At 39.6% G+C, this 24,103-nt stretch overlaps 1 protein-coding gene across 23 annotated transcripts in view; it reads right to left on the bottom strand.

The window, feature by feature from the left end:
• The window catches only part of Adam22 (ADAM metallopeptidase domain 22), a 229,000-nt gene that overhangs the window by 10,753 nt on the left and 194,144 nt on the right, over positions 1 to 24,103 (bottom strand). Inside the window, exons 25-33 of one of the 23 annotated variants that reach the window (XM_060373788.1) lie at positions 22,735 to 22,825; positions 17,973 to 17,990; positions 12,745 to 12,939; positions 10,432 to 10,532; positions 10,051 to 10,117; positions 7,898 to 8,008; positions 5,788 to 5,874; positions 4,527 to 4,556; positions 406 to 529 (exon numbers count right to left, since the gene is read on the bottom strand). In XM_060373788.1, the coding sequence (XP_060229771.1) occupies positions 406 to 529; positions 4,527 to 4,556; positions 5,788 to 5,874; positions 7,898 to 8,008; positions 10,051 to 10,117; positions 10,432 to 10,532; positions 12,745 to 12,939; positions 17,973 to 17,990; positions 22,735 to 22,825 (824 nt within the window). The other 22 variants (XM_060373790.1, XM_060373789.1, XM_060373791.1 and 19 more) reach the window with 22 other exon arrangements.

Below are 24,103 nucleotides of genomic sequence, written 5' to 3'. Positions count from 1 at the left end.
CACACACACACACACACACTATATATATATACTTTATATATTATATATATGAATATCTATACTTTATATAAAAAGTATATATATAAAGTATTTCCAGAATACACTGGTATAGATTAATTTGTATGTTTTCAAATATAACTCTCTCTCTCTCTCTCTCTCTCTCTCTCTCTCTCTCTCCAAACGAAATAGGTGAATCGGCTTTTTTTTTTTTAATTGTGAACCCAGAACCAAGGATAATGGTCCAGCACTCGATGCTGACATGAGGATTCTCATGAATTTAATTCCATTCTAGGCTATCTAAAAAAAATCTGTCTTAAAAAAAAGAGGGGGTAGGTAATACATGAAAAGTAAGCTCAAAGATCACCAATAAGAGCAAGCATAAAGCATGTGGGGATTGGTACGTACCCTGGCACTCTGTCGGTTCACTGTCTTCTCCTCATCAGGAAGTGGAGGCATCGGGTATGGGTATTTTCTGCTGGAGGCAATAGACCCAGTTGATGAAGAAGGAGACTTGGCAGGAGACAGGGTCCTGAGATGTTGAGAATATAAGAAATAAATATCGTGTCACGACTGGCATCATTTTTCAGATATCAAAACCGCAGCTCTAGAGCAAACCCTCTGACATCTGCTTTGGCTAGGCGTCTATGGCACAGCTCAGACTACTGGGGAAATAGCTGTCATTCTGAGAGGGGGATACTGTGACTTCGGCTCCCTGATTCCACAGCACTGATGAAATGTTTAACTGCTACCACACAGACTCAGTCTTTTAAACTACAAAGCCAATAAGGAGATTTCATTTACAATAAAAAGTTAACATGGAAAAAAGGGAAAATACTCTCAGAGCTCCTAACAGTAAGTTAAGTGAAGAGCACATTAACATTCTACTTTATTTTACCACTTAAAATGCTTCTTAAGTACAACAATCTCAAATAAGTCCTTAGGCTATACCCACAAATATATGCATTGGTTACTAAGTCATACTCTAGTTTGCGCAAAACTCATGCATTCAGAGGCCAGTGTGTTAGTTGTGAAGAACAAAGGAAAATACAAGGGTTTTAAATAACAAATTAGTAAACATGCAAGCAGTAAGGAGTGCAGAATTCCAGCCAAACAAGGTCTGATGAGAACATACAAAAATGGTCCACTTCATCCCTGAAAGCAGCAGTCTGACACTGAAGCCGTTTGATGTTCCTATCGCAACTGTCATGTTCGTGACTGCGCTGAGTCCGCTGGGGAGACATGTCTGCCCCCAGCTTGTCTGTGAGAGTTCAAAGGGAAACCACGGAACTGGTCCTACCACTACGCTGTACTCAAACCCTCCTCTGCTGTGACAGGTCGGCCTAGCTCTGCGGTGATTAAACACGGGACAGGCCAAGGCGCCTACAGCTTTCAAACTCATTTTCATTTTTAAGATGCTGAATTCAATCTAACATTTGAGAATACTTTTTCCTATATACTCTGAGATCCGGGTGAACATTCTTAAGAGATTAAAAAAAAAAAATCAGGAGTGGCCCCTTAACTCCTAATGCTTCTTCTGTTTTTGAAAATTACTCAGGATGGCTCCCTGTTGGGAACCGCTAGAAGGCAGCCAGACGGCCGTTAGACTTCTCGTATGCTTATGCTCTCCATACCGTGAGGGTGGAAGTAACTAAGAGTAACAGTGCTCTGATTTCTCTTCAGTTCTACTAGAACAACATTTGTGTGTGTGTGTGTACATACGTGTGTGCATCTGTGAAGATGTGCATGTGTATATAAGTACATGTTCACAGTGTAGGCTGTGGATCTGCTGTTCCTTCTCAGGCACAATTTACCCTGTCTTTTGAAATTGTATCTTTCAGGCCTAGGGCTTACTGATGAGGCTGCCTGGCCATTAAACACCAGGGATTGGCCTGTCCCTGTCTCCCCAAGAACTGGGATGGCAAACACATCCTTTTAATGTGGGGTCTGGGGATGAAACTCATATAGCACAGAAAATGTGACACCAACTGAGCAATTCCACAAGCTGCTGCTATATGCTTTTGTAAGTTAAAAAAGTTTTTAAAGTAAAATAAAAGTAAATAGGACCACGATTGTTAGGGAACAGATTATATATATAAAATGAAGTGTAAAATTTGTATTCAGATGCTTCTAAAATAGACCTGCTTCAGCTCTCAGGCCAAATCATTATGAAATTTAAAAGTATCCACGTTCAGGCAAGATTTCAGATACACAACCAAACTTGAGTAAACTTTGTTTACAAAGTCATGGAAAATAAGTCCCCATTTTAGTGTTCTGCAGTAGGCACACTGCTGTGTGTGTATGTGTGGTGTGTGTGTGTGTGTGTCCATAGCATGAGCTGGTAGCGTATCCAGTCATAGGCACATCATCCTTAATTTGGCCATCGGCTCAAATGACCAACACTGTGTATTCCAATCCATTCCAATGAGGGGTGGCTGAGCAGCCAGCCTTGTTCTTAAATATCTCTCCATGGGCACAAACAGCAGTGAGTTAATACAAAACAAACTGAAAAGGCTCTGCGTGACTTCTCGCTGTGGAACTTTATACTTTAGACCCTGAAGGGAGGAGGAAACCAAGCAGGACATCTTTAGTGGTGAAAAGCCAGGAAACAGATTATGCTGGGTGGATGGAAAAGACCAGAACAGAGATCAAAATAAGAGTAGAGTACAAGGCAGGGTCAGTCAGCCAGTTTAGGGAAAACAGACTGGCAATCTATCACAACTGCCTCAGAGAGGCGTTTAATTCTAATCTGGCTTTTACTTAGCCAGGGGTCAGCCAAGCTCACTCACTTACAGAGCAACGTTAATTTGGGGATAAATTTTAGCCACTTATCCAACATGACATTTTTGAAAAGCCTTAATGACTACAGTGGAGGCATGAAAGATTATGTAATGAAGGTGTGCTTGTATGCCATTGGACTGTGCTACACCTTGGAACTGTATCAGACTTCTGTGGCTCCTATTTTAAAGATAGGCCCGCAAATCACAGAGGAGGAACACGGGTCCACTCTTTGTACACTTGAGCTCACATCTGATTTTACAATAATCAGCTCCAGAAGGACTTAAGTGTCCTCTGTCAGGATCTAGGCATCTAAGCTTCCATATCCTCTACAACCTTATAGGAGTCACAGAGAAATGAGAGAAGGAGCAGATGTGGGAGTCAGAGGCAAGTTCTAGTTCTGCTTCTGACCTTCATCAGCTGTGCGGGGTTGGGTAACCCTTTGTACCCCAGTTTCCTCTAGCCATAGAAAGAAGGCAAGAATGCCTACATCTTGTGATGTGAGGGATAGCTCTACTGCAGGCGCTTGACACCTTAGATTCTATAACGCACTAGCAGAGGCAATGTGGTTTCTATAGATCACGAAAATGGACACACACACACACACACACAAAAAAATCTGATGAAACGAGTATTCAGTTGGCTAGCACTCAAGTCCATGGACATCTCCCGGAGACCTGAAAGGTGCTCTCCCCAGCGTAACTGCTCCCAGGACCTGGGGGTGGCGACCGATGCTTTGTCTCTGATTTCACCTGACTTTCCCAGCGCAGACACGTGTGGAGCACTGTCATATGAGATGTGGGAGCACATCTGGGACTCTCCTGTAGGTTTCGCTGTGTGTCACTGCAGCTCGGGGATGCCATGTTTTTGTTGGTAGACTATATTTTGGGCCAGTTTGATGTAGTCACAAACATTCTCTCCACTACATTTTGGAAAGAAATGTTATAACTCCAACCTCACATGAGTGATTAAGAAGGTGATCTTTGCCCTCATCTGTGGTTTCGCCAAGATAGCTCAAATACAGGGTTGGTGAGTCTCAGGCCTACATGTGAACACACTTTGGTGTATGGGAAGGTTGGTTTGAAGGGAGAGTGAGTGGAACCCTCTCTGTAGTGTCAGAATCATGGTCCTCAGAGCTCGGGCTTATCTTAATTATTCACCACTGCCACCGAAACCCATAATTGACCTTCAAGTGTTCCCAGCACAACCCTTATTAATCAAAAAGGACAGTCAAGTCACAACTGTCCACTGAAATTTACCATTTAAAGAAAAAATATATATAGACTTTTTTTAATAGTTAATTCCTAATGTGACTCTGTACTGTAGGTACCAACATCTCATATTAAAAGAAGAGATAAAGGAACCCTTTAGAATCGCCCTCAAAGCTTGGCTCGTGCAACCAGGGGCGCTGAAGCATTTCTCCATCCAAATGGTGCTCAGTCATGCAGCTTCTGGGCAGACACGGGGGGGGCTGACTTTAAGAAATGGGGACTCCGGTGAGTGACACCAACTTCTCAGCTCACCCAGGGGAGGTGAATGGACTCTTCTGGGGTACCATTTCATGAATTACTCCTGTATAAATGCTGTCAATTTACACATCAAAGTCCTAACCTGTGTAGGACCAAACTCAACCTGTTTTGATTCCATGGATATGGTACAAATTACAATCTGCCCACAAGCCTGATAAAGAGAAGGAAAAACATAGGACTGCAGGTGAGCCACGATTCCAAATAACAGCAAAACCATCTTACCTGTCTTCTTGATGTTGGCCATCTTGGGAGCTACAGGTGAAGGTGGGATGTTTGAATGTGAGTGTATGCATATGAGGTTCAAGTGTGGGGAAGTGCTGGGTAAGCAGAGGACCAGGAAGGAGAGGAGGATGGGCTATAAAAGCAGGATATATTTTCGTGAGCAGGCAGGGGTTATGCTTTCCTTGGGGTATATGCAAAAGTTATGGATCAAATTAAAATGCAGGTAGGTCTAATCATTTTCTCAAACTATACATGACTAAACTAAATGGTACACTGGAAGAGAAAGTCCACCTTATATGGGTACTGACAGACAGAGCATAGTTTCACATCCATTTAGTGCTGACCCAGGTCGTGGCAATAGGTAGCATGAACTCAAACTGTTCCCAGAAGTGGTGCCTGAGTCTCTGGGTAATCACTTACACTATAAAAAGTGGGGGAAATGACAGTAAGAGGCCCAGGAAATGTTCTCTGACTTGTAATATGAGCTTCTGGGAATTGAGGGAATTGGGTAGGTTTTAGAATGTAGGAAGCTCCCATTGTTAGTCTAGAGGGTTTCCTATCTGCTTCCTGTTTCTGAACCTTAAAATCGTTCCCCACTGCTTTGTTGAGAAGCTAAGAAGGAGTCCTCCCTGCCCAGCCCTCACTGCTAGCAAACAGCTCTACGGGACAAAGAAAGCCCAGTTTGCTGCATGTTGTGATCAATACGATCCCTGCATTATATGATCAATAATATCGCAACCATTTTCCAGTTCGATCAAATCATTGTTTCTGCTTGAAATGAAGTTCCAGTTTAGTTTCTTTGTATGTTTTTCTATGCACTACTATGCACTCTTAGATAACAAGCAGGAAAAATAGATTATGAAACTTCTAGATTATGGAAATTAAATTGTCGAGGTTAATAGTGCTTCTTTATTAGTGGAAGGTATGCTTCATGCCCACAGAACACTACATAGCATAAAATGAAGAGAAAGCTACTAAAAAGCTCAAGAAGGTGACAGAGACATGCACTAAATGGCCACCCTTTCAAATGGCTTCATTTGAAACATCCAGAAAAGAACTAGACTCGCTCAAGAGGAAGCCAAGTACATTAAAAGGCAGCAAATGAATGAGGCCCCTTTCCACCTACAGGAACTTGTATTAGGAGATGAGAGAGAGAGAGAGAGAGAGAGAGAGAGAGAGAGAGAGAGAGAGCCAGTCACAGTACAGGACTTGTATGTGCTGGGAGAATGTAAAAGGGAGATAAAATTAATTTATGAAATACCTAAAGTAGGGTCCTTCAGTGTTTTTATTCACATCTTCTACCCACTTAGCTACATTATAGTCTCTTTTGAACCATGGGTTTAAATACCTGCAGAAAGCAATGGAAGGAACAAAGAAAGCAGAACAAGATAGAAAAATCTGAAAATACAGAGCACAAGCTTAGCCAGGATGTTTTCACCCTCCAAATGCAAGTGACTACGGCAAATAACCAGAACGGACATCGGGTGACTATGAGGCAGTCTGCACAATGGCATGAGAGTAATCTCAGCTACAAGGCACAAGGCATTCTAGAATGTATTACAGTAACATTGATTGCTAGGAAAGCCTCTTCCAGCGGCTTCCCATTGGGAGTCAGAAACTCTGTTTCAGTCATGGTATTATCAGAAGTCCCACTCACCCACCTCAAAAGTTGCCTTTTCCAAGCCACCACTCAACTGGCTCCTTGGTGTTCAAATAATACTGGTGCTTTCTGAAAATATCAGGGTAGCTGCAATTCCAATCTGGTATTTCGGCACATAAAACCTCTAGGCAATTTAAAGGAGCCAGAATCTTTATAGGTTACAATTGCTTTTTACACAACCACTGTTTTACTCTCTATAGCGGAGTCTAAGCAGGAGTCAACGTGAAGTGCTCCTCCGTTGGCTTCTGTAACGGGCACCGTGATCCTGGGGTCCCCAAGCACATGAACTGCAGTTCAAGTTGGCCTCCATGATCTGGAAGCTAGGTTTTAGTGATTTAATTTAAGGTTCCTTCCTCCACTTTGTGCGCTCCTGACTGCAACATTCGTGGTTGCATTGAGAAACAGCCCTCAGAAGTTGCTTTCCAAAAGGATAATGCTAGCATCTCCCTGATGGATGTGGCAGCGCTACCATCAGGATGACTGTGCAAATCTCAAAGGCAGTAACACTGGAGGTCTAGTTGTTGTTTTCCACAAGGTTTCTTTGATTTTTTATTGTGGGGTTAAGCGAAAACACATCGCCTTAGGATTTGCTCTTACATTAATTTAACAATTTCATCGCAATTTATTGGGCTTTTTTATTATCTAAAAAAGGTAGCTCCCATGGTGCTGTAGGCAATGATGGTGCAGTTTCTGCAAGATTTATTTGGAAACAAATCTGGGAAAATTATAAAACACATCACTTTTTCGTTAAGATTTGTTTCTTTCCTCCATATTCAGTCGTTGAATTATTTATTCATATATTTAAACCCAAACTACTATATTTCCAGTTATATTTCAAAATCAAGTTATTTATCCAGTCATTTTCCTTATTTTTAGCCATAAAGAAGGTACTCTGCAAAAAAAAAAAAAATTATGACTCCGCCCTGAATGAAGGGTCCTGTTGATTTTTGTGCCGATATGACCATTTTTGGCAACACATGCCTCCAGATTAAGGAGGACCTCACATTAGTTTTGCCTTTAGCCACAACCATTGCCAATTCGCACTTTTCAGAGAGACAGCCAATTAAGACTTGCGCGAACATTTCCACTGAGACTTTGAACAGAAAGAAAAAGTCAAAAAGCAAGTGCGACCAGTGATGACATGAACGGCCTGGGAATAACTATAGGGAAAGCCCATGCAGCTGTCACCAGATGAAACACTGCCACACAGCCAATTCAGCGATTCAGTCTCCCACAGGCAGGGAGCCCCTTCCTGGGGGAGACCTTTGTTCCTTTCACTGACTTCAAAACTCAAAGGACAGGTGGCGTCACGGCTGCTCCACACACATAGCTTGACTAGCACATGAAGCACCTTTTCCTGTTTCAGAGCTGTGCTGAAGAGAGCGCTGGGCACCTGCTCCAGTAGCTAGGGTGATGGGCCTTTTGTCAGACTACGGTAAACCTGCCTACAGGGCTTGACTCAGCATGGCTCATTAGTGCAACATGCAAAAAAAAAAAAAAAAAAAAAGCGTTGGTCAGGACAGGAGAACCTCTTTGTGTTCTCCAGGATGGAAAGCCAGAAGAAAATCAGCTAGTGCTGACTGGGCCAGGAGCACCACTGAGCAGATAGGGGGGCTCAGTCGAAGATCAAACGACCCTGCTCTCAGCCAAGGAAAGGACTTTGAGGGAGATTAAGTGGCAGCCCAGAATGGAGGGGCAGGTGGAGACTGACCTGTGATCCAGACTCCCTGTCTGGGGGCTGTCAGAGCCCCCTGGGCTTATGCCTTGGGATGGGATTGTCTGGGCGAGGGAGTGCCCAGGCTCAGGTGCTTGGGGCTCCCTCCTGTAAAAACACAATATATAATACAAAGTCTAAGCCAAAAAAATAGAAATCATGAACAGCAACAAGGAAGATGCAAAATCTTTGATATAACAACAAAGACATTTAGCGGTTCATTTGTTTTAATTTATAGAGTATGCATTTGTGGTGCATGTTTTAATCCAGGCCCAAATTTTTCATCATCCTTTTGGATGATGTGGTGCTAAAGGGGATGATGAAACAGCAGACCTGAAATTGTTCTTATTATGAGAAAAAAAAAATTTTTTAAGAAGGATATGCTTCCTGTGGTCGTGGTCATTCGGCTCCTAGTACACTCACATAAATGGCAGGATTATATCATATCAAATTTTATGACTGATACATGGAAAGTAAAAAAGAGTCGCTAACATAATTCTTGGGATGCTATGTGAAAGAACTTCAGGTTTTCTAGAAGTATATGAAGGTGTGTGTATGTATGTATAGACAGTTCCCATACAAGAAAGTGGTGATCAGCTTCACAAACTTGGCTCCAATTAATTAACGTGAGTGAAAATTCTGAACAAGGGAATCTTTCTTCTCCACTGAGAAACTTCTATTATACTTTCACATTAAATATCAGAACTTAATTATATCACAGGCAAGATCTCTTAAAGGATATCCATAATAGTATACTTTTTATCATGTGGGAGTTTCATACATTTTTTTTTAAAACAAATGATTACCCTAGGAAAATAGATGAATACTGAATACCAAATGTTCTCTGGGTCCTGAACTCACGGCTTTAATATCTATGATCTGCATCCAGGATAAGATAAGGAGCCCTCTTACCAGGTGGCCTCATGCAAAACAAACCAAACAACATTCCAGGAAGAGTTTATCTGCAGTGAGCCCTAAAGCACCCAAGCACCTTGGGAATGCATAAGATAAACTCTAGTGGATTAGTGATCTATGATGGAGTTCTATGATGCCATTCTGGACCATGCGATGGTATCACTTGAAATTGCTATTATCTCTACGGTAAAAGTATCCTCTAATAAATGCTGACAAGCCACTTACAAGACAATACCATTCAGGTGGAAGGTCCAAATTTCAGGGCATTGTTATTACTCCTAGACTGAAAAAGGCAGGGTATATGATGGAAAGGCTAAAATAAGTTTCTAGCAAGCAGCTAACAAATACTGGCTACTAAGACATTTTTAAGTAATACAGAGATCCTGAGAATAATAACTACGACTAGAGTGAGACGTGAGCAGAAAAATTCTAGCTGCTTTGGAAGCAGCGAGGGTAATACTTCTATAGGGCAAGGTCAGTGGAAAGAAAGCTAAGGGTATGCTTTACCCTATGAAGGGAGATGGGAGTTTGTGGCGTCTATGCCTTGCTTGCACTTTCTTAGGTGAAGAAAGAAAACAACACCAAAAACTGCATCATGCTTATTTCATGATAAAAGGCTTTAAAGGTAACTTTCAACCCCACTTTAAAACGCTATCTATCACCTAAAACGGTTGAGGTTGCACTGGTGACAATGATTCGGTTAAAGAGTTTAGGTAAGTGGCCTTTTGAACGTCCCCGGGAGGAAAATTTAAAAGGGGAAGCTCATTCCATTAGTCTGAGAGAATGCTTAGATAGCAGCCATGGAGGTCTCAGAGTGGTGGCTTCAGACCGTGAGCACTGGCATGCTCTCACACAGGGAGGAGTCTCCCTGGTGCTTCTGGGGGAGAGGAAGGGTGACCCTTTGAAATGGCTGGACCCCAGTGATGAGAAGAAAGGAAAGCTATCATAATTCCCTTCAAAGGAAACCAAAACACCACAATGGCAGGTGACTGGAGGAAAAAGCCCGCAGCAAGGGTGAGACCCCGCTATCAGTGAATATTGGTATGGGTACAGTTGCGGAGATGCCTATGTAAAAGAGAAAAGCCAAGGTTAATTTTTACAGGGCAAAGAGAATTAAAAAGACAAAACCAAGTCCAGAGGCATGGCAGGTGGTTCTTTGACTCTCTGATTAAGTAACAGTTGACACTCATTGCACATGACCTTCAAATGCCTTTCCCATTAAATGTACAACTTACTCAGTTGAATTAGATCGAGGTCTAAATCTTTTTCCTCTGATTTTCTTTTTGTTGCCTCCCACGTTACCTGAAAAAGAGCATTTACAGCTGGTTTTTCATATTGATAAGTGACTGTTCTGCGCATTATTACATGGTATTTGTAGTGGGTGTGGTTTATAACCAGCATTGCCTCAGAATGTGGGCGTCTGTGGGACTGCTCGGTCTTCTAATGCTTCTTGCCTACTTTGCTAATAAAGGACACTTTAGAGAGTAACAGAAGCACACAGATGGTCTCTCACCCTATACCTCTTTGTTGGGAGAAGAGTGAGGTGCTTATGGGAAAGAATACATCTTTACAGGGACCCACAAGCCAGACCTTCGATTCCGAGGGCTGCTCCCTACCTTGCCAGGAGTTGCTTCGAGGTCTCCCATTTTCACAGATGTCGGAGATATGTTTTGTGTCCGGAATCCTTTCGCTCCAGGAATGAGAGAGCCCATTTGACCTGAAATTAGAAGCATTTATATATCACTCAAATATATAATCAAGATAAATGTTTTGGAATCACTAAGCGAAATTTCTGAGCATTACCGGACATTAAATAAGATAAATAAATAAATCTGAAATGAAAGAATGAACAAAACATGAAAGTCTTCACGAAGAAGGCAGAATTACACAACATTCAATTTAAGAAAAGTCAAATACAATGGAACCCCATTACAATAGTCATGAATGAAAAAGTATCAAGGCATGATGCAAGCCAATTTGCATTCTCCAGAACACAGCAAGGTCAGAGCAAATTCAGCAAGTATTATTCACATAACCCCAGCGGCAGGGTTATAATGGGGTACCACCATAGATGTTTCTTAATTGTAAAGCAATGGTTTCCATTCAAATATTATGAGAACATGGACTTTTAAAGAGATTACATAAAATTTGCTCAACTGAACCTGCTTAACTTTATGAAAATAATATGCAGCTTTAAATTAATAAAATTATCTGAGAGTAGGTATTTTTCTAAACAAGTATCCTCCCCCATGAACATAATACATGTTAGTTAACTGAATTGAATAACTGAATTGATTTGTATATTTATCATGGAGATATCTCTCACAAAGCCCATGTACCATTGAGCTCTTCTGCTATTTGTATCCTACTATTATTAAATGAATTAGCTATAAAATTTAAAATTAATACACCTACCTCATACCATTAAAGAAAAGAATTGTGATATAGTCTGAAGCCTAAAAATTTGACTGACTAGGCATCAGAACCTATTGTAATATTTTCCAAACTCTTGGAATTTCTCCTCTTAAAGCTCCTTATTAGAAACTACAGAAAACAGCACTATGCTTAAGCCATGTTCCTGAGAAACATTCTGGTTAACCACTAATAACATCAGTCAGAAAAGGACTCTTCTGACTGAATGCAAGCAGAACTTGGCACAGTTAAAGCATACGAATTTCCTCTGTTGGAACTTTTCAACATCATTTTCTAACGACAAAGTAATTCGTATTTTGTATGAGGAGCCAATGAGTGTTCCTGGAACCCACAGGTTCTCCATGTTTTACTTCTATTTCATTCACAGTTCTGTGCTGGACCAAGAAAATATTTACGTCAGTGAATGCTAGTAGATTCCCCAGTCATTTCTCTCAGCCAACAAGCCCTCAGCCACAGGTTAAGAGAGTGACCTTTAGACTCTGTAGAGCGTGTGCTAGAGCATGTACTTCCAGGCTCAAAACCAGCACAACGTTTGCTCTTGAGTTCAGTCATCTAAGGAAATGTGCTTAAGGAAGCTCTCGGTGCCTAACTGTTCTGTAGTCCCTCATAGTCCGTGCCTCTAAGGACTGAGCCCTGCGCAGACTGTTTTACGGATCACCTAGACTGTTAGAAGAGACTGTGGGCCCTCTCAATAAACTAGCTCCGACAGTCCACAAGCAACAGATGGGCCCAGAGTTACGAGAGGATTGACTGAAACTTTTTCTTCATTCTTTACACCTCGATGGAAACTTTCCTAAAGAATATTTTGGTTCCCTTTAATGTGAAGGTAGGTCCCGCCCTGTGAAACTTCCTATTTAGTTCTTCTAGTCATTCACTGTCAACAGATTGTAAGGCATGCAGACTTTTGAAGGTGTCAGGCATCTTAAGAGCTAGAACAAGAATATATTTATTAGCGTTTGAGATATAAATAGTATAGTAATCCTACCTATACTATTATAAAATTCAAGCAACTAATAATCATACTTAATTTTCAACTAAGATGATAGTTATGAAGTCTATAAATAACCATTCCAGAAAAAATAAAATCATAATATTAATATTAAAATATATGATTCACAGAGAAGCAATCTTTTTTTTCACAGCAAGCTTAGCTTTGAAATATACAAAATTAAAAACTATTCAATGCAGCACTTATATTACCAATTTATCTTAATTGCCTTTATTGAAGCATGACAGTACCCTTTTTCTTTGACTACCAAGCATGACATAAAGCTCACCATGTGAAAATATTTTCAAATACTATGTTCAGCTTTATAAGCCATGGGCAACATGACAAGAAAAACCTTGGCTTTCTACACAGATTCAGAGCTGTTTGATTTTGTTTCAATTTTGTGGCCTGATTTGTGGTTCTGAGCATATGGCATTTTGAAGTAGAGTAATCAAAGAACAAGGGATACTATTTCAACATTCAAGAAAGAAGGAAGAAGTAATCAAACCTGCTGCAAAATAATGAAATGTTCTGACTAATGGAATAATGTGTGATGGAACAGGTGGAGATCTGAAAATGCGACAAAAAAGCAGACCTCTTCTTAGAACTAGATGCTGAGTTTGTGCTGACTCCAGGAGGAATGTCGCTATAAAAAGAGTCGCCATCTCCAGGCTTTTTTACATAATCTCCCTGGGGTAACTGTCTAAGGCATAATAAACATTTCAGAGTCAGAAAACAAGACACACACATGAACACAGACATATATACAAATATTATTTCAGGAAAAAGAGAGGTAGGGATAATGGTCTACACGATTAAATCTATAACATGAGATTATTAATAAATGCGACAAGTTCAACTCATTTTAGCTGTAGAGGTCAGAAATGTAATCATGAAGTCTTGGCAGGCTGGATGAACAAAGCTTTGTTTTCAGGAGAAATATGGAAAGATGAGTTATTTTCAGTGCAACCTCATTCTACTGGGAGATGTTAACTACTGGGAGATGTTTTGTCTTTTAAAATGTTGTTGAAGATGTGTCTAGACATTCCTTGCTCAAATAAAGCAGGCTTTTTCTTTTCAAATGTGATGAATAAATTATTCATGATTTGAAACATATGATGAGTATAATCTTGACTGAACTGTAAAGGATTTGATTGCTTTCTGGTAGTCTGTAATTAAAGCCAAATATATATATAAAAAAAAACTTATTAGAAGTTGGTGTTCGGTTTGCAGCTTCATTATTTAAAGGAAGCTTAGATGCAAATTTGAATGAAAACAATAATTTTATATCAGACGGTAGAATGTTTGAAGGAATGTAACTTAGCAAGAGGAAGAAAGGGTTGAAAAGTAGCTGGGCCTTGTGGGAGACTAAAGAAAAGCATCTATGACAGATGGTGGCCACAGCTGGAGAGCTCTACCACAGCAGGAGGGCGAGACAGGGCACCTGCTTCACCTGTGCCACAGGAATTGAAGTTTGTCTCACTCTGACTGAGCCAAGACAGCAACAGTCTCACTACTCATCCTATGGGAACTGGAAAGAAACATTCAATACCCGCCCCCAACAAGACAACCCTGCCGGAAGCCAATCTAATCATTTGATGCGTGGCCTCAAACAGCCAAATGCATACAAATCTTCACCAGTTTCCCTCATGCTGTAGGTGGAGGTGTCAAAAGCAAGGGACCGGACTAAGGATTTACAACAGGTGTATGTCAGTAAGTCTCCAACGAAAGCATGAGTTCCTTGAGTTCCTTTTCCTCTCAGTTTCTGTTAATTATCCTGTTTGCAGATACCAAGTTTTACCCTCAAAAACCCCTTTCAGATGTCCCCTTGAATGTTCTGATTCCTGTACTGTTAAAACTATTTAAAAAGCTTAGCTCTTTCTGACCCAACATCCTCTCCCAAATTATTCTGACAATTTATATATTGCCAATCTGAAAAAAAAGTTGTTGAACTGATATAAATAAAGCATGTACTTTAATTTGTGTGACTTTATCTAGATCTCCATACATTAATTAATTAAAGGGGAAAACAATCCCACTAAACTGGTATCTGAAACTAGCTCCACTCTTGGCTGGTTAGAGGTCCCACCAAAATAAAGCAATCAGTCCTGCCGTTAGAAAAGGTCCAGCTTAATATGGTTCCAGGGAATTTCTCTTCTTATCATCCTGGCCACACTGGATTCTTCCCTAACTTCACTGCAAACATCCCAGAAGACAGCATATCCCACAAGGAAGGCAAGTAACTTTCCTTTCATGGTAAATGCCAGCAGTTTCCTTACTGCTTTCTTAACAGTGCCGAACATCCTTCACTGTCTGAAAATTTATCCTTTCTACAGTATCTATTATCTTAGCAGATTGTTACTTCTTGTTTTAGTGGAAAGAGAAAGTACCAGCCTCCTGTGATCAATAAAATAACATTTTATCATTTGCTATGAAAAATCATAGAGCCAACTAGATGAGCTTAAAATTTTAAGCTTAAAATTAAAATTTTAATTGTACTTTTTCCAATTGTTTGCTCTTTTTATGGCTTTTGTCTTTCAACTTTTAGTGTTTTTATACTTTTCCCAATTTGGATCCTGAAAGTAATTATCTGGACTGAAAAGTGCTAAATTTTCAAGTGGGAAATTTTCTGTATATTTAGTATACCATGTACAAATATTTCAGATACATGCATGATTATATAAATAATTAACAAAAGAAAAATGCTTTGTAACTGAATTGTTTTTCCTCAGTAATCAACATTTCCTAAATTAATTCCAGGGTGTCATTTTTTTCCTACTCTATAAACCTCTAGATTGAAATGATATATCTTTTTAAATAATATTTTTGAAGGAATTTCTATTTGCTAACACAAAGAAAAACACCTGTAGCTCAATGACTTTGAATGGGCAGAATATGCAAACTATAATTACTCCCCCCCCCACCTACAACTTACAAGCTTATTGACTTTTTTTTCTACATCAGATAACAACATGTTTATAAATATTAGCCAGTTGGCATTGAACATTATAAATGTTAACATCAAGAAAGACTTTCCTGTATTAACCCCCAAAGACTTTAGATAAATGATTGGTCAGGTTCTGAGAGAAATTTGACTTTCCTTAGAAGTATCTGTTGAGCAGTGATATTTATCTCACTAATCCAAATGTGTACTCAAAATTAGAAATTGGGGGAAAATGTATCCAGGTCGTAACTTCAATGTGAAGGAGTCTCTGGTTAGTGCCCAGGCCGACGCTAGGAACTGTTACTCTCTTTTGAGAAGTATCATGTAAGGTATGCCAAGTCATGCTGACAGATGCGTGAATATTGCTGAAATATGAGGAATGCAAGAAAAGAAACCGAGAAAGATATGCGAAAGAAAAGGTGTGGAGTTCACGAACAAAAAATAAAATGGATAAAACGGATGAGAGATAAAGAAAGGAGGAAGGGGAAGAAATTCTGCTTCAGGGGAAACCACAGAGCAGAAATATGGGGTCTGATTGTCATGTTCCTCATGATCTCAGTGATCTGTGGTTACTTCAAACAGAGGGAAAGGATTTCAACCAAATGTGCATGTGTTAGAAATTTAAGTTAAACAAATGTTCCTTATCCTATTTATATTTGCAAACCTGACTGAAAATTAAATTTACAGTTATTGCTGTAAACCATACAGCTGTCATGCTTTATGCAATTATTCCTCAAGAAACAAAACTGACTGGGGAAAAAGGTAAAAAATTTATTTTGCTTTGTTTTGAAGACAGTAGTTTTCTATGTATCCCTGCCTGTCCTGGACTCCTGAACTCTTTCTAGACCAGGCCGGCCTCACACTGAACTCACACTGCCTCTGCCTCCCTGAGGGCTAGGATTATAGGTGTGTGCTACCACACCTGGCTGTAAAAATTTTCTTGCCAGGCCACAGAGGAAGACGGTGCAGCCAGCCTTGATGAGACCTGATAAGTTAGGGTTAGATAGAAGGGAGGAGGTCCTCTCCTATCAGGGGACTAGGAAAGGGCAGAGGGGGAGAAGAGGAAGGATGGGTGGGGCAGGGAGGAAAGGAGGGAGGGAGCTGCAGAGAGTGAATACATTGTAATAAATAAATATATAAATAAAGTTAAGTTAAAAAAATATTATCTTCGAAAAACAATTTCTTGCCTGAAGGTTTTAAAGAAAAAGGTCAGTAGCCAACATCTAAGTCTTCACTGTGGCCCTATGGTTCCATGGTTCCCAGCCTACCCAAGATGCCACTAGAGGGTGGAAAGCACTTCAGTATGAGCGCGGGGTAGACTTCCGGCAAGTCCCAGGAAGGGGCTTCTATTGTTTTTGTTCAGGGGGAAGTTTGTTACCCGATTCATTTATAGAATCGCAAGCCTGTCTTCTCCAAAAATCTAAACATTATGCCCCATTTCTATGTTAACAGTCTCCTGGCAAATGCCCATATATTAAACGTTACTCTTAAGCGCTAAACGCTAAAGCAAAACCTCACATTTTATCAGCCAAAGGGAGTATACGGACCTCAGCCTGGCTGATGACTGCTGTTGTCCTCTCACTTGACCACAGCGCTTAAAGATGGCAAAGAACGTTATAGCTGAGAGAAGTTAGCCATTTTCCTTCATCACCAATAGTAAATGAACTACTAACTTCTTATCCGTGGGGCTTCCCACCATGGGACCTCAAAGGCAATCCAAATTTAAAGGTAAAAATAACATCCAAATTCTCGGTTTTAGGTCCTGGCACCTTTGGAACCTCATGGGTCTTTATGTGAATGTCTGTGGATAATTTTGTAAGACTGAAAAGGTTCTGTCTGATGTATGCTGCGTCTGTTGGTCCAACCATATCCTCTAATTATTAACACATATTGTCCAAAAGCAAAACCGTAAAGATGCTTCAGTGTGTAACTTCTTCGTCTAACGTGATCCTTTGTTGCTCCCTACTTATATTTTGAACTGTTACACTAAGCATCATTGTTATTCGTCAACAATATACAGAGTCTGAACCCAGAACGAAATAGGGTATGATATGTAATACCTGCCAGGGTTTTATCAGTTTTCAAGACCATTCTTGAGTTTTTGGGTACCAACAGCAAGTAGAATTAACAAATTTTAAAATGTGAGATGTGAAATGTCTATCTCAGGACTATGTCAGTTTAGATAAAACCAGCAATTCTTATAAAAAGCATGACTATCTCCATTGCTAAATGGAGATAGCAAGGGTATGCTAAATAGGTATTTGATGGTCTCTATGGATTTTACTTAATAACAGCACAGGAGGCATAACAGCTCTGAGATTCTAAATACAAATTCTCTATTTTAGGATTACCAAATAATACAAAAATACTTTCTTACATAAAAAAAAACAAACAAACCTGCTCCACAAGTGCAAAGCACCCCCTTGATAGCAACAAATGATAAACCTTGTAACCTATTCAAATTATTACTACAACAGTAACAAAATAAATTCCCTTGGACAGTATTAGGCAATAAGAGTATTTTAAACATGAAAGAAAGCCAATAAACCAATGTAAACAAATATGGCAGTTTAACATACAAGAAATTTGTTTTTGATGAGAAAAACCTATTTCTCTCTATATATTGCTATTAAAAATAGCAATTTAAATTACTATTTCAAAACCGTAAAAGGTCAAGGTCATCATTACATAAAACAAAAAAAAACCCACTTGAAACTGCATGTTTGAGTTCCAACAGTGAAACAAAGGGTTAAACCTTTCAGTCACATGTTCAGATCACTGTCATCACGTACCTCTGTTCTCGATAGTTTCTGTTCATAGACAGAGAAAAGGAAAGAACAAAGCATTAGTTACCCACAGAAGCGCATGAACAGAGCATTAAACACAAAGCCCGGCATTCCCTGAACCATCTTCCCTAGGGTAATTTAAACTGTAAAAGTAAAATGAGGAACACGCAGAAAATGTCATTTTATCTTAAGGCGAGGCGATACCAAAGGGTTAGTGACAATGTTGTCAAACAACTGCCAGTTCTAATTTGCTATTTATTTATTTTAAATATTTACTTATTATCTTATGTATATTTGTGTTTTGCCTGTATGTACGTATCTATGCTACATGTGTGCTTAGTACCCTTGGAGGCCAAAAGATATTACTTAATACCCCGGAACTGGAGGTACAGATGGTTGGGATGCACCACGTGGATCCTGGAACCAAACCGGGGTCTCCTTCAAGAGCAGCAAGCACTCATAACCACTGCGCCATCTTCCCAGCCTAAACCGCCCCCCCCCCCCCGCATTTTCAAAAGCATGAGTTACGTTGTAACCATTAAATGGTATAACTATTCTCTCAATATCAGTTTTATGCTACTAAATACTTAATAATGATCTAGAGCCAACCTTACTGTTTAGGAAACTTAATTTATCTATCCTTACTTTATGTGCACGTGTGTTTTGCTTGCATGTTTGTCTGTGCACCCCATGTAATGCAGTGCTCACGGAAGCCAGAAGAGGGTGTCAGATTCTCTGTGATTAAGAACTAAAAATGGGCCCTCTTGAAGAGCACCTAATGCTCTTAACCACTAACCCTATTCTCTACCCTTGTCAAGTCTATTTTAAATCTAGGATGGATATATATGGAGAGATGATAGATAGATGATAGATTGATTGATAGGTATAGATGAGAAAATGCTGATTTAAATGGCAACAGTCAATCCAATTATTTACACAAATTAACTACATTTCATAGAAATAAGCCTTAACTTACTCCTATTGAAATAACAGACATTGAGAGGGATGGGGCTAGAACTGGGATACAAAGCAAATAAAATGTAATTAATGAGGGCTATGGCTTGGATACAAGTGAATGCCCTGTGATTAAAATAAAAAATAAAAAAATTTAATTAATGTAAAAAAAAATTACAAACATTGGGCTTTAGCAACTATAGCTCTTTCTAAGACCAAGTAGGAGAACATATATGTATGCCAGAGTACTATATTCATCATGTATGGCCGATAAAAACACATTAAAATAAAGCTGGTCCTTCGTAGATATTAATAACTTCTCACTCAAGCTTTACACTGGATGTATTTGCTCACCATTTAATTCATGGTTTTGATTTGACCATGAGCTAAAATAATTTGCTCACATTTAATTCATGGTTTTGATCTGACCATGTGACTTTCATAACAAACTCATCTGAAACAAAAATGTGTTCAGAAGAATGTGACAATGTACCAGCAAAAGTTTTTCAAAAGTCACTGACTTTCTACCTTGATGTTACTAAATATTACTATTGTGAAGGCATATCAGAAAGTCAAGCGGCTGAGTCATCTGGACTTCCATCCTCCACAATCAAGCATACTGCTTCCACCCAGGCATCTTCACCTGCCAGAACATTCCATTAATACTGTAATGCTAACAACTGGCACGCAGGGTAAAAGGGACAATTTGGTCTTCTTTTCCATGCTCTTAGCTATCGGCTATGGGCAACACAAGCCTGGCAACTTTCTATGAACTGGGTTTTATTTTTAAATCTCATTCTGGGACCCGAGCCACACAGTTCCAGGGGAGTATTCTTTGCTTCCTATCCTGGACACCGAGACTTGGAGAAAGAGTTGTTTTATTGAAAGACTCAACATGAAAACAGCCATAGCTGTTGTTAACTATAAGAACAGTCCACAGTTTGTTTTTAACTTCAAACAGAAGACAAAATAATTATTTCATAATTTTATTCCTCCACTAAAATTTCTATAGTCTCACTCTGTTTTTAAACATTTTCTGAGCTAGGTGTGGTGGTGCACACCTTTAATCCCAGCATGCAGAAGGCAGAAGGTGGATCTCTGTGAGTTCAATGTCAGTCTGGTCATAAAGTTAGTTCAAAGCCAGCTAGGACAACAGAGTAAAACCCTGTCTTAAAAAACACAAAGCAAAACAAAACAGAACAAATAAAAAATATTCTGAATAATTTAAAAACTCTAAAACTTTGATCTTAGGTTCAAATTATGTCTAAGAAGAATACTACAATATGAACAGGATCCTTTTTCTTATCAACCTGCAAAATGTATCAATTTAGAAATGCTAAAAATAAAAAATGTAACCCCTCTAAAGAAAACAGGGAATTTCTACAAACAAAGGTATGTTTGTTTGTAGCAATAGGTATGTTTCGGTTTCATGTTTGCTGAAGAGCACATTTTTCTAGTATTCTATAAATAAAATATCCACCTATATTGTAAGTGGTAGAAACTCACACATTCTAGAACATCTTTCATGTAACCAAGTAAAATCATTGAGCTATAACAAAACAGCAATGCTTGTGAGGGGCATTAGTATGTGTCCTACGCCAGAGGAGTTGAGAAAACAATTTAACTCCAAGACAAAGCTCATTTGCTTGTGGCACGAAGAAAGGCTCTCCTTTCAGACATACAAGTTTATGAGTGCCTAAATCACACTAGCAAATGGAAGTGTGCAAGATGTCCAAGCACACTGGGAATCTGTTACAACTGATCTAGGGCTAGCTACTGATCTTCCTCAGGGCCAAACCTACTGCGATGCTGTGAGTTCCTTCCCTGAGCTATCCCATGTACACAAGCCATGTTACTCTGCTGTGCTGTCAGTGTTTTTGTTATATAGCCATTCCATAAATGGCTCCCTAAATTTTAATGATGGAAGCATATAAAAAGTAAAACAATTGCTCCCACTTTTCAGTAAAACACTTGCAGGATTTTCATTTTGCGAACGGTTGCTATATGTACATGTAAAGGTGTCTCCTTTGATTCAGCTGGCTTCAGACCACAGTAGGCAATCATACTGCTTACTGTGAGGTGGTCCCTGCTGCGAATGTGTGACATATAATAATCCACAGAACAAAGATGAGTTTATAAAAAGAACAGAGTAAATTTGAAACTTAAAATCATTTTAAATGTTTAAAGATTTATTTATCTTTGTGTGTGCATGCCTCTGTGTATGTGTGTGTGTGTGTGTGTGTGTGTGTGTGTGTGTAGGAGCCTACAGAAACCATAAGAGGTTGTCAAATCCTCTAAAGCTGGAGATACAAGTGGTTTTGAGTCACCTGATGTGGGTGTTGGGAACTGAACTCCGTAACAGCAGTATGTGTTATTAATTTCTGAGCCATCTCTCTGGCCCCAAATCTCAACTGTTTTAGTTCCCAATTTAGTGATCTTCATTTGCTCCACAAGGGACTCTGCTATGAAATGAGATTAACATCTAGAGTGTAGGTCTTCCAGATGGAAAACCCCATTTGGGCACTGAATAGGACAATACCAGAGACAGCAAAATATAATTTTAAGTTGAAATGTTGAAGAGAAATATTGAGCTGAACGTTCCCAAAAACTCGTGCGTTGAATGCATGTTCCCCATGCAGCACTGCTTAATTTAAGATAATCAGATTACAGGAGTTCTGACTTCATCAGTGGATTGATCCGTTTTTGGATTATACCTCTATAGTTTTTTGGGCAGAGGGTTTACTATGGTGGTGAGCGCTTTCTTTGGTGGGCATCTTTCCTCTACCATGGTCTTCTGTCTAGGCAGAGGCTCACAGCAATGGGGCCAGTGACAGTGGGAGCCTCTCAAATGTAAGCCACAGTGAAGCCCTCCTTTCTTGACCTGCTTCCTCAGGTAATTCCTCAGCAATGGAAACCTAACCTAAGAATTAAAGGTTTACGCTACATCTAAGTCATAACATTAAATAGTTACTAGACGACTAAAGAAAAAATTTGTATTGTAAGTCTTCAAAAGAGAACTCTGAAACATTAAATATATAAGTGTTCGAGAGCATTTAGTTAGCAAAAGTCTAAGCCTACTGAATATTCAAAGGTAGTATGACTTGCAACTTTTAAAAATTAAAAAAATCCTATGCTGAGATGTGAAGCTTAAGAAGGAATTAGGTGTGTGAATTTTGCAGATGAAGCTGAATTTTAAATGTTGGATCTCCCAAGAGTCTGCTCCTCACAGGAAGAAACTCATTTACACTAGTGGCTATCAGGAAAAAGGGGCTCTGCCATGAATGTGATGCGGAGATGCAGTCAGCGTTCACTCACTGAGTGAACTGAGTCGCTTCGACGATCTCACAACATTCAGGACTTTCAGTATAGAAAAAGAGTTGTTTGAAAATCTAAAGTGCGATAATTTATCATTACTTCTAGTCATACCCGGGGTGGGTAATCACCGATTGTTGGACCAGACTGACTTCCAACGCAAATATAAAGGTAAAAATATACAATCTTCCAGTCAAAATATTTTTCCAATCAATATATTTCACAATTATACTTTAAACATTTCTAGATTCTCTTTCTGTGTGTGTGTGTGTGTGTGTGCATGTTTGAATGCAGAGACCCAAGGAGGCTAGAAGATGGTGTCAGAGCCTCTGGAACTGGAAGTTCAAGGTGTATGAGCCACCCACACTGGTACTGGAAATTAAAACTGGGTTCTCTACGAGAGCAGTTGGCATTTTTACTGAATGAGCCACCTTTCTAGCACTTACTCAAAAATATTTTAAGGTAAATTTTTATAGTAATAGTACTGAAACATTTGACTTACTTATAACCCCAGGCAGTTATTCCTAATATGAGGGCCAGCACTAAAATGGTGCCGGCAATTATTCCTATTATGATATTAGTGCCAGCAACACCTAGAAGGGAAAATAAGAAGGAAAATCAGTGATATGAAAGTCTTTCAGGATTTTGTTCTCCAGATCTGAATCATCATGCTACCACTATTACCTGTTACGCTAAGACTTAGTATGTCTGCCAACCCTTCCTGCTCTTCCAGGGATTTAAACAGGGGTCAATAAACTTGTATAACTACTTCTAAGTAATGTCTTTTGAAAAGCCTCTGAGATCTGCTCTACCAGAAACAGCCCCACACCCCATAAGACACTGCCCACCTGCCCCTAACACTCCTTAGAGTTCTCCCAGCTGCCCCCAATAGCACCCTGTCCCCTTGGGCCCATAAATACCAGCAGAAGACTCCTGCTCTACCAGAAGCCATGCCAGTCCTAGAACTCCAGAGGCCACATGGGTAACTGGGAACCCAGAGACTGACTACCTTGGTACCCAGAACCCCAGAATCACACTGCTCTACCAGAGGCCACTCTAGTACCTGGAACCCCAGAGGACACGTGAGTTCTCAGAACCCCAGAACCTCAGAGGCAATGCCAGCACAAAACCCCAGAAGTCATGCAGCTTGCCAAAACCCTGCAGAGACACCCACCCTATAGGACCCAAGGATTCACTGCTCACCAGACCCACATGCCACCGATGCCAGAAGACCAAAGCCCAGCTATCCTACTACAGCAAGCTTTGGATATTCCAACTCATCTGAACAACAAGAAAATGATCTTATAACCAATTTTATGAAGATAGAGGTCCTTAAAGAGGAAATGAATAAATATCTTAAAGAAACCCAGGAAAAATACACACACACACACACACACACACACACACACACACACCAAAAAAAAAAAAAAGGAGGAAACTAATAAATAAATCCCTTAAAGAAAGCCAAGAAAAAAACAACTAATCAGGTGAAGGAAATGAATAAAACTGTTAAAAACTTGAAAATGGAAATAGAAGCAATAAAGAAAACACAAACTGAGGGAATCCTGGAAATGGAAAATGTAAGTAAGTGAACTAGAGATACAAGCATCACCAACAGAATACAAGAGGCAGAAGAAAGAACCTCAGATGTACAAGATACTAGAAATTGCTATACCAGTCAAAGAAAATGTTAACACTTAACAATTCCTGACACAAAATATCCAAGAAATCCAGTACACTATTAAAAGACCAAACCTAAGAATGATAGGAATAGAAGAAGAATTCCAGTTGAACCCATTTTTTAAAAAATGAAAGACAAATTTTAACCTAAAGAAGGAGATGTCTAAAAAGATACAAAAAACATACAGAAC

Source organism: Meriones unguiculatus, chromosome 21 (assembly GCF_030254825.1).
Source record: "Meriones unguiculatus strain TT.TT164.6M chromosome 21, Bangor_MerUng_6.1, whole genome shotgun sequence".
Classification (NCBI taxonomy): domain Eukaryota; kingdom Metazoa; phylum Chordata; class Mammalia; order Rodentia; family Muridae; genus Meriones; species Meriones unguiculatus.
Note: the sequence above shows the minus strand (reverse complement) of the source record. Positions and strands in the feature narration are given on the sequence as shown.